The following is an 11,115-nucleotide window of genomic DNA, read 5'->3' on the forward strand; positions in this document are numbered from 1 at the left end:
CCTTTTGTATGTGTAGTAATATTTTGTGGTATACCAAAGAAAATAAACCTGTAAAAGTAAGTTCAATGATTCAATAAATTCCTTGAAATTGTTTATCAACTTATCCACACTTATCTGCTAGATTATATAAACGAATATCGAAACACACTACCAATGTGAAATACTCGGAGAAAGTTGTTTTGTATCTAGCTACATATTAATATTATTTAACTAACTTCAAGAAGTTTATATAAGACTTAATTATGAACCCCTGCTTTTCTTGAAGTCGGTTGAAATAAATCATTACAAAAAATACACAGACGATTAATGATTTATTTTATTCAAAGTTATCAGAGTTAAGAATAGAACACCTCAATTATCAAACTTTAGACTACCTAAATGATTTGAATGTTTTTCGCAAACTTTTAAAACAAATAAGTAAGTACTTATTTCAAAGATAATTTTGTATTGACTTACATTATTATTTAGCTCGTCCTTTTCCTTTATCCCTTTAATTAGATCACTTTTTATATCACTAATAGATGGACGTATAAAACTGATAATTATACATTCATAGCACAAATTTTCAGAATCAGAATCTTTATTTGCGTAGTAACATGGTATTTAAAGATGTTACAGATTTCAGTATGACTTTTTATGTCCTTTCCCTAAAGTTCACAAACCAGCTATGTGACTAACACTCGCTGTCATTTCTCCTGAACTATCTTATCTTTTCCCACCTCCGAACTCATATTGATAAAATGTTGACATGATGCAACGGCTTTGGACTTTAAGGATAAAAGATTGCAGTATTGCAACAAAATAAACAAATACGTTCACCTGTATTTATTTTGAGGATTTTGTACGTAGTGGATTTTACGCTGATGCCCTTTTAAGGATATCATTGATGATGAAAATCGTCTAATTCCCGTTTTCACCATCAATCCCTAATTTTTAAGTGACACTTAAAAATTAGAGATTGATGGTGAAAACGGGCATAAATTGTGGTATGTTTTGCATGAAAAACAAAACAGCGCCGCTACTGAGAGTCATTCGTGCTCAGGGCACTGATCTGGGTAAATGAGCTAAAAGAATGAGCATGAAAAATTCTTCAATGTGAAAAATACTTAGGTACTTACTATAGTAAAATCATAGTGTTTCAGTTAATAAAGAATGTAATTAAAGCACTTTCGCTGACGTTACACAATTCACAATGGCCACTTTGTTATTGCGAAATACTGACCTAGAACTAAATTTTAAATGCAATAAAAATGTGCATACATTACGTTGTTTCAGTACTAGGCAGTAGTAAAAGGTGAAGTATTTTAAATACATTACATTTACTTTGTATTTACACACGCGGCAGAGGAAGACCGTCTAAAAGATGGACAGATGACATCCGGCAACAAGCTGGCATAAACTGGATGCAAGTGGCCGGGGACAGAAGTCGGTGGAAGGTTGAAGAGGAGGCCTATGTTTAAAGACGAACTCCAAAGGATTAGACATTTACTTTAAGATTCGATTTTTTTAAATGATGACATAAAAGTTAATATCTCATTAAGTTTTGCATTTAAATGTGAAATGGTTCGAAAGCAATTACACTGGTCAACAAAAAAAATTAAATTGTTTGTTTCCTGTGATTTTTTTTCTGTTTCTATCTCAAATTGACGCATATTTTTTAAATATGGCAACAGTTTTTCTCTAACAGCTTTTGTTTTTAAGTTATAGCTACCTTCATTTAATATTTTTTCTTAGATTTTTGATTTAATTGGACAAAAAAATATATTTTGTTGGTGTTTTCGATATTGCTTCGTTATGAAGATGTTGTGTGCTTAATCCAGATTGCTTCTGCTATGTTTTTAGTAAATATAATATTTGAAAAATGTCGAAAACCTCTATCGGATTTCATGAAAACTGCGTAACATCGACACTTTAAAATAAATCTTTGAAATTAATTAATCAAGACCACAAATGGGTTATTTGTGTTCTGAGAATAGGTAACTTACTTTAGGTCAACAAGGGGGCTACATAAAATTCCCGTTTCATGTGTATCTGGAATAGTCGTAACAAACAAAAGCATTGGTTACAAAAAATTTGACCAGTGCGGCTTCCCGCACACACAACTTTTTGCTTTTCAGCTAAAGTTGATACAAACTATTTTATAAACATGCCTGTAGTTAGCCAAGACCGTATCACCGTACTTCCACCACTTTATATTAACCTCGGCATCTTGAAACAGTCTGTGAAGGCGCTTGACAAAAGTAACGAATGTTATAATTTTCTTTCATGAAAGTTTTCAGGATTAAGCACAGAAAACTTGAATGTTGGGAATTTTTGATGGGACTCACATTAGGCAACTGGTAAATGATCGTAATTTTAAGAAATCAATGACTTAAGTCCAGTCCTAAGCTTAGAATTCATTTTTTTGGTTATAAGTAATTTCCTAAGCAAAAAGAAATTGTTGAGAGCATGCTATCCAATTTGCAAGAGCTAGGGTGCAACATGGGCATAAAAATACACTTCATGTACTCGCATTAACATCAATTTTCACAAAATGTGGGTGAGTTTAGTGAGGAGCAGGATAAAAGATGTCATTATAATTTTCGGACAATGGAAGAAGGTTATCAGGGGCGGTGGTGATCATATATGAATGGCAGACCATTGCTGAAGTTTGCAACGAGATCTACTCAAACTTATCTATTCAAAGAAATCATATAAAAGACCATTTGCTAGTGTTTAGTGTTTGTCAAAATAATAAAACTCTATATTTTAAAAAGTAAAGCTGTTGACGATCTCCCAGTATTTTTTTCATAATCAGGGCCATAGAAATACCCAATAACAGAAAAAAAATTAAAGGGAAAAAAAACATGTGTTGACCAGTGTTATTAGTAAACTTCTATAAGGACTCCGTTTTAAGAATTCTTTCATCAATCCAAAACGCTATTCCAAGATGCTTGGAGGCTTTCTAGATTTTTTTCCCGACTGCACCCGTAGAGGGTTATGTTTTTCTAGTATGTGAGTGTAAGTGTGTATTTGTTTAGCATGCTCTGTCTTTAATTGCCTCAGACTAATGGCCAATGTTTCAGTGGTTTACTGAAAAGCGAGTCGACTACCGATCCTGGCCTGGGCTCAATTTCCAGATGGAACACAAAGCGCTTCGCGTAATTATTTCCAGTATTTAAATATGAATTCGTTGGCCGTTGCTAATCCAATTTAATATCCATTAAATAAAATTTGTCTGTGAACAGAACTTAGTGCACCGCAAACTGGAACCAATCGATTTGGTTATTGCTCCGAGATTGCCTGCGAAAATTTATCGGTCGCGATTATTCTTTTTAGTCTCATGATTTCTACGAGTAATAGGCAATTTTTGATAAGTTAGCCCCGGTTTAATATTTTTAAATTTTTAATAACTAGGACGGTTTAGTCCCAATTTTTAATAACCAGGCGACAACCTAGTGTACCTACTTAGTTCGCGGGAAGCACGGATGCAGACAGCGCAGGACCTATCGTTATAAAAATCCTTGGAGAGGCTTTTGTCCAGTGGACGTTTTTTGGCTGAAACGAAGTAACGAAAAGCACTCCTACTTTTTTGAAGTCGGCTAAAAATTACTAGCCTTTTTTCGTCGAGACAGGAACTTAGATAAAAGTAGAGTCATAATAACGTACCTAACCGTAATATAACGATTGGAAAAGTATGTCTACATAAAACAGCCTTTTCAGGGCACTTCTACACGTCCCAAATAATAGCTTTTCATACCACCACTTCAGGACAACATATCATCAGCACATAACTGAAATAACTTACTGATTGTCCGATATGATTATGTTCTTAGTAGATCTCAAAATACCTTAGTGATTACAGCAAGTCCACACGATAGTAGAAACGATTCTACTGATTGTCAATAAAAGCCAAAGTGTTTATCATCTTTATCAGCCACCACAAGCGTCTCTAGTAAAATAATGCTCTTCCTAATTTGGGAACATAGAGGTCTTTTAACATGAACGGAGTTCGTTTTAGGCAGCCTTCGGGAGTGGACGTGCGCAACACGTGCGCTCCAGACGGTCCGACCCTAAAAGGCACTTACAAAGCCCTACGGCGTTTGACGCCGACGCGACGGTGAAACCCAAATGTTCTAACAGTGAATTACCCGAAATCATAGTCGCGATTAACTATTAACATAGTCAGATGTACAAAAAATAGTGGTTATAGATAATTTTTTTTGTGTGAGAAAAACTGTAGGTGAGAAAAAAGCATCGAGTAGGTGACAGTGACCAGCACAGCGCCTAAGCTTAAAGCCTAGAAAACTAATCCGACGAAACCCGGTGAGATCTTTCCTTATCTTTCTTTGTTTATAAATATTTTGTGTCAATTACCTTGCCAAAAAGCACGAAAGCGAACGCATAATTATGATCTAGTATTTTCACTTAAAAATATGTAACATAGATCGTATAGTTTGTCAAATGAAAAGCTCTAACTTTTGGTCCATAAACTTTACTTTTTTATTAATAATTTTGATACATACAGATTCTGCATGTACTCTACATATTATTATCTACATGTATTCTGCTTCCTGCATGTCATTATAGTAGGTATAAATAATAATCGATAACAAAGAAAGATCCCTACAAAACTTTCACCAAACACATTCTATAAAAGACATCTATTGCACAAAATTTCAAAGCGAATACCAAGAAAGGTCAACATCTGGTCGCCATAAAAAGTTTCCAAAAGCAATAACATTTAACTTCACTATTGCACTAACATTAGTAGATGGACACTTTAAACACATTTGCCAAAATACACAAAAAAAATTGAAACAACAGAGATCCTTTGCTTTGCAAAAACAACTAATAGTCACATGTGCATGTCGTAAACCATTCAAAAGTACAACCCATACAAAAAAGAGGTGGCCCGACTAACATTTTGTTGAATACATGTTAAAAACAAAAGACTTGACGCTTTGACAATGCAAAATACAATAACACCGTAGTCATAATTCACTAACCCTCTAGTTATAAGCCCCTTTCTACAGCTAAAAAACGAAGGCATACACTTTCAAACTACCTGGCGATGGAAAATATCTACTTTGAGAAAGAGCTTACCACATCAACGAACCTATGTATCCCAGACTTGATCAAAAAGCGACCAGACAAGATCTTGTACATCTTAACGAGAGATATAAACCTAGCGGTGAAACAAGTGAATCAGCAATCAAATAGCAGACTAGGTACCTGGAAAATCATCAAAGAAATCTTGAGCCTAAAAGAATCAGGATTACTGCCATATTTACACATGCGTAGACAAATACTATCAACAGAACATCAGCTTACCGGAATCGGAAAATTGAAAGAGTAACCGAACATAGTACAGTTTTAAGAGACTTAAATGCACAGGGAAGGTCAAGGAATTTTGGAAAAGGTCTTCATCATAGACAGAAGAAAGATACTCCGCCTAAAAAACTTATTTGATAGCAAGAAAACTCAAAAACTGGAACCAAAACCTTGCCATTGACTATTTAATGAAGAAATCCTATAGGAACCACAAAATATTCAAATCGATTGCAGAAACTACGTATTCCAATAAGAAACTACAGATTGCAAACAATTTAAGGTGAACCTACAGTGTACACATACAGCTCAACAAGCTCTGCTCTATAACCTCGTCGGAAAACGGATTTCAACCAGAAATTTTTAATCTAATAAGATCTTTTCAATGAGAATACATTCTTTCACCAAGAGCATAAAAACCTAATCCAACGAGACAGTTAGCACTGTCTTTAACTTTAAGAAGACAATTCATGGATATCTTGAAGACATCGGAAAATAACTTATTAGTGAAAGAAATTAAAAATACCCACGGAAAAAAAATATCCACGAAACAGTGAAGAAATAAAAACCTGATGGAAAGGAAGGAAGAAACTCAATGCAACAATCACCCTGCATAAAGATCATTGAACTAAAAATAAATCATACTAGATTACACCAAGGCGAATCGTTTAATGTTAGGAAAATATGAACGCGCTCCTAAAATGCCGTTTCTAGTGGCCCGCCGTCCGCTTACCGCATCAAGCACTATTCAAGAAACGAAAGAGAGAAGACTAAATTAACCCACCATAAAAAGAAATAAGAAAAGCAGCACAAGAAACATTAGATATTGAAAAATAATATCAAAAGACAGCGAAAAAGACGACTAAAAGCCAGAACCACATATATCGACGGAATAGTCAAAAGTGCAAACAAATCAAATAATCGAAGAGAGAAGATTTATTTAGCCCAAGACAAAAAAAAATAGATTTAAGAAATATTTGACCAAGGGAAAACAGACAACAAAGAAGACGACAAAATCCCAAAACCACAGTTATCGCCGTAGTAATTAGTTAAAAAAAAAAAACAAAAGAGTCAAGTTTTTAAGAGGTTGTGGATAAATGGAACTAAAATTTAAACATCTACTATCCAAGAAATAGAAAAGAGTGAACAAACTCAATTATGACACAAAGAAATAAGAAATGAAGCATAACAAATATCTGACCCGGAACATGTAAACAAAGAAGAAGACTTCAAAAACTCAGTACCTACCTAACACAGACCTCAGGAGAAAAATGAAGATATTCTAGCAGCAGTACAAGAACCAAGACATCTCACCAAAGGCCAGACCGCCCGTCTCATCACATCAACGCTCAGTCCTACCAACTATATCAAGAAAAGTAGCATAAAATTGAAAAAAAAAAATGAAGCCAGTCTTGTAGCAGTAGAACTAAGGAAAACCAAGCCGCCTCACCAAAAGCCAGACCGCCCATCTCATTGCATCAACGCTCAGTCCGAACAACGATATGAAGAAAAGAAGCATAAAATCGGAAGAACAATGAAGCTAGTCTTGTAGCAGTACAAGAACTAAGAATAACCAAGCCATCTCACGAAAAGGCCGGATTAAACTAAAGAAAAGAAATGCAAGAAACCAGACCTGGAGGAATATATAGGCAGAAAACCTATAAGACGATACGATTGGGAGAACAATGAAGCTAGTCAAACAGTAGTACGAGAACCAAGAATAAACAAGCCACCTCCCTCACCAAAGGCTAGACCGCCCATCTCATCGCACTAGCTACGCGTTTAGTCCTTCCAACGACATTAAGAAAAGAAGTAGAAGAAATATTTAATCTGAAAGATACAGAGACGACAAAAACGTAGTACCGAATAGATATCAAGAGAACAACGAGGCTAGTCTAGCAGCAGTACATGAACCAAGAACAAACCAAAGCCATCTCATCAAAGGCCAGACCGCCCATCTCATCGCATCAACGCTCAGTCCTATCAACGATAACCCGTCTTTACCTATTTTCCTAGACCAGGCTCAGGATGCATATCTACTTGGTTGTGGTCGACCGGTTGCGGTTTAAAGACGCAGCGGCTAGTCGGCCGTCCTCTCCCATCCCAGAGCGTGTCTTTCCTTAAAATCGTGCCTCCTGGTATGCCGGTTTGACCGGAGCAGGCCTCGTCCTGGCTGGGTGAGCACTATCGTATCGTATCGTATCGTAGAGGTCTTTTAACATGAACGAACGCACATGTCTTTACTGTCAATGCTAATGAACTTTGCAACGTCATGTGACTTAGTTTCTTTTTCAGGTTCTTCTAACAAAATTCTTATAATCTACACTTATGAAGAAGTGAGAGTTTAACAACAAATGTTTGAGTCATGTTAGTATACAAGCCATATAAAATAATAACAGATAATCAGAAGTTGTAGAACGGGACTATTCCCATCTCTCGTTCCCACCATTGCAACTCCTGTGTAGCCAGAATCTACAGCTTGACCGCCAATAAAAACCCAACCAGTGAAGGTCAAGTTTGTCCCGGGGGAGTTACTTAAATTGTCTATGGACCCGCAACGAAGTTGTGGAAGCGAATACTCCCTACGTTTATCATTAATTTTCTATCCCGCTTCGCCTTATACAACTAATTATACTAATAAAGAAGCAGTAAATAGCCAATGTAGAGTCGCAAGCACATCACTCTTCACATTTTTGTTGGAAAAACGCTCGTATTACAACGAAATAAGATGCCACAGTGTTAAACTTGAAGGTGTCGTTTGTACTCTCAAACCAGCACGCGAGTCAATTGCACCAATATGTGTTATGAGCATCTCAATTGATCATCAATTAAGTGTAATTAGAACTAAATACCTACTGTGACTTTTAATAATGATATGGAGAGTTAAGAATGTGAATAAGACCTGGAGTTTGTTATCTAGATATTTTGAAAGGCGGCCTTTTCAGGAAAAGTGAAAGTCAAAGTTTTTATTCAATACTTAGGGCCTAAGTCTTAGACATTTTCCAGGGCGCTTATACACGTCCTAAATAGCTTGCCCTACCACCACTTTGGGACAATATAATATGGGCTGGTGCTGAGAAGAAGTGGCGGAAGAAACTCAGTCACCTTTGTTTACATTTCAGTTTATGGCCGTTCGCGGCTGAATGTAATAGACCCACGTTATTTAATAAAAGCTGAAAGTTTGTCAGCACATGCTCCCAATATGGGTAAGAAGAACGTTGGTGCATCATGAAGTTTGGGCCATCATGGCTTTGGCAGCTACCCTAAATGATTGTTTGGCAAGGAGTTGGAATGGTCAAAACTCTGGATGATGGGGAAACAACTTGCGCTGACAAATTTTCAGCTTTTATAAAATAACGTAGGTCTGGCGTTCACTAACTCTTAGTTTATAAGCTAAACCCCCAAGCAGCACCACTTGATCACAACATAGAGACGATATCTCGCTTTTTCATCATGCCACTGTAATATCTTCTTGAGGAGAGAGCACATAATCGAAGAATAAGTAATATGGTAAGGTTCTCCAACCCGTCTGGCCAGCGTGGTAGAGTAGGGAGTGAAAGACAAATTTTCCATTTTACTTGGGTATAATAAAGAATCATGCTCGTGCAGTGAAGGCAGAAAGACCTGATGATGGTGATGTTTTTGACTGATTCAGTAAATAATCAATAGATGTTTGTTCGTCAACGCATTCGTGTTTAATTGGTGTGTCGGAAGAACAATAAATATTTATTGGAAGAACAATAAATATATATGTTGGGTAGACATATATATGTCTACCCAACATATTATTCTGTTTGTCAGTCAGTCACGTCACGAATCACGATACTGCATTAGGCGGTTATCACACTGCGCCGCGCTCCGCCGCGGAGCGCGGGACGACAGATTTAATCATTGTATGCAAGTACCTCAGTTTGTATAAAAAACACGCGCGGCACTTCACACTGACAACGCGTCCGCGCGCGGGTTTTTTATATGAAATCACGCACTCCGCGGCGGAGCGCGGCGCAGTGTGATAACCGCCTTACTGTACATTAAAAGCCATATTAACTCGTGTATTTTTCGCCAATTTAACGATTCAGTCACTATCGAGCTATTTATTAGGCTAAATTAAAGGTTTATTACATTTCCAAGTAAATAATACACTTGAATACATGATATTGGTGCGGTATCAATGCGATATGATAATGTAATCAAAGTAATTATGATTTCGTATACGCTATCAAGGCCACGTACCTGCTTTAATGTAGTTCAGCTAGTTACTAATAAAGAGGGAAGAAAGTTATTAGAATCAGTTGAAATTATTAGATTTATTAGCGGCCGCCCGCGAATTCGTATGCGTGGACCCCGTTTTTTTTCAGAAACTCCGTTCTTACCGGATGTCTACACTAGGGATGTTATGAATATGTAGTTTCGGTTATGGATACGGTTACGAATATAGGAATTATTTCGTTTACGGTTACGGATATTTTTTTATTTCGGATATCCATAACATCCCTGGTCTACACCCTATAAGGAACCTACTTGCCAAATTTCAAGTTTGTAGTGATTATTATTACAGTTTTGTACCGGACCGGGAGGGTAAAGAAAGCTGAACCTTACATAGGCCTACCACAGCCCAGTCTGTATCGACCTGTCTGTGTGCGGGTAGATGTATTTTTTAAATCGTAAAGGTTGGCAGTAGATATACCTACAGCATAACAATAAACTACGGTACGTAACCAAGTTTCAGTGGAATAAAATTAGTTATACAGTATTCAGTTTCAAACCTAATTCTAACATTAAATGCCCGTTTACAGAGGTAAGATTAATTACCATATTGATTACAGCGGTGGCGATAAAAAATCAAATTGGCGACGTTGACGAAAACCGTTGCTACGTTACTTCGAACGACTTCGATAACAAAATAAGTAAAATTTAAGAAAATAAAAGGCCAAGGCCTTGATAACAAGTAACTACCTAGTTCTAATATATCAGGCATTTAAAAACTTACGGTGGCTTAGCTTGAAGAGTGTTGCCAGCAGACTCGACAACCTGGATCCCCGAAGAATTGGAATTTTCCGCCACATTCACTGATTCCAGTTCCGTCATGATTATTTTTTATCGATATCGAACCGTCACAACACTATTTAGCAAAAAAAGAGGTTATTTTTTAAGTTTTAGCCAGTATTCCTGGACTTTAAATTTAGAATTAAATATTCTGAAATTCAGAATGCTGGCTAGAAAATAAAAAATAAACAGTTTTAAAATTGGAATGTCACTCGCAGATTAGGGATGGCCCCGTGCGCGAATCGACCGGCCTAAAGGTCGATGAAACCGTTTTTAATTAAATTATTTAATTAATATAACACAGCGACGTCTTACAAGGACCCGCAGGCAAGTGGACGAGCTTATCAGATACAATTGTCTATAATCCTCTTATCATATCACTAATTGCTTGATTTGCGGTCGTAATTCGATGTACTTACGCATTTCTTTCAAGCGGCAAAGGATAAAGGTTAGGTACATTATTATGTCTACAATTTTATTGTTTTTAATCAGTAGAGTTTTATGATTTATCGATACCTGATTAAGCACATAATGTGGTATATTTTTTTATTGTATAACGCTTGGTGAGAGCACAAATAGGTACCTACTATTCGCACAGATTTATCAAATAGTTTTTAGGACTAAGTAATTGTTCTGTTAAAATAATCGCAGATTTTTTTACATACTAGTTAATGTAACACTTACGCTAGTAACAAGTGGGTTAAACTTAAAAAAAAAAACTATTTTTTTTAAGTTTAAGTAAGTTTGTTACGTGACCGG

The 11,115-nt window shown here is 36.3% G+C and overlaps 1 protein-coding gene across 4 annotated transcripts in view; it reads right to left on the reverse strand.

The window, feature by feature from the left end:
* Positions 1-10,724, reverse strand: part of LOC135075329 (unconventional myosin IC) — a 79,427-nt gene extending 68,703 nt beyond the window's left edge. For 2 of the 4 annotated variants that reach the window (XM_063969742.1, XM_063969746.1), the window contains exons 1-2: positions 10,547-10,665; positions 10,301-10,432 (exon numbers count right to left, since the gene is read on the reverse strand). In XM_063969742.1, coding sequence (XP_063825812.1) covers positions 10,301-10,398 — 98 coding nt within the window. In that variant the 5' untranslated portion in view covers positions 10,399-10,432; positions 10,547-10,665. The other 2 variants (XM_063969744.1, XM_063969743.1) reach the window with 2 other exon arrangements.
* Positions 10,725-11,115: the final 391 nt, after the last annotated feature.

This window comes from Ostrinia nubilalis, chromosome 10, assembly GCF_963855985.1.
Source record: "Ostrinia nubilalis chromosome 10, ilOstNubi1.1, whole genome shotgun sequence".
In the NCBI taxonomy this organism is placed as follows: Eukaryota; Metazoa; Arthropoda; class Insecta; order Lepidoptera; family Crambidae; genus Ostrinia; species Ostrinia nubilalis.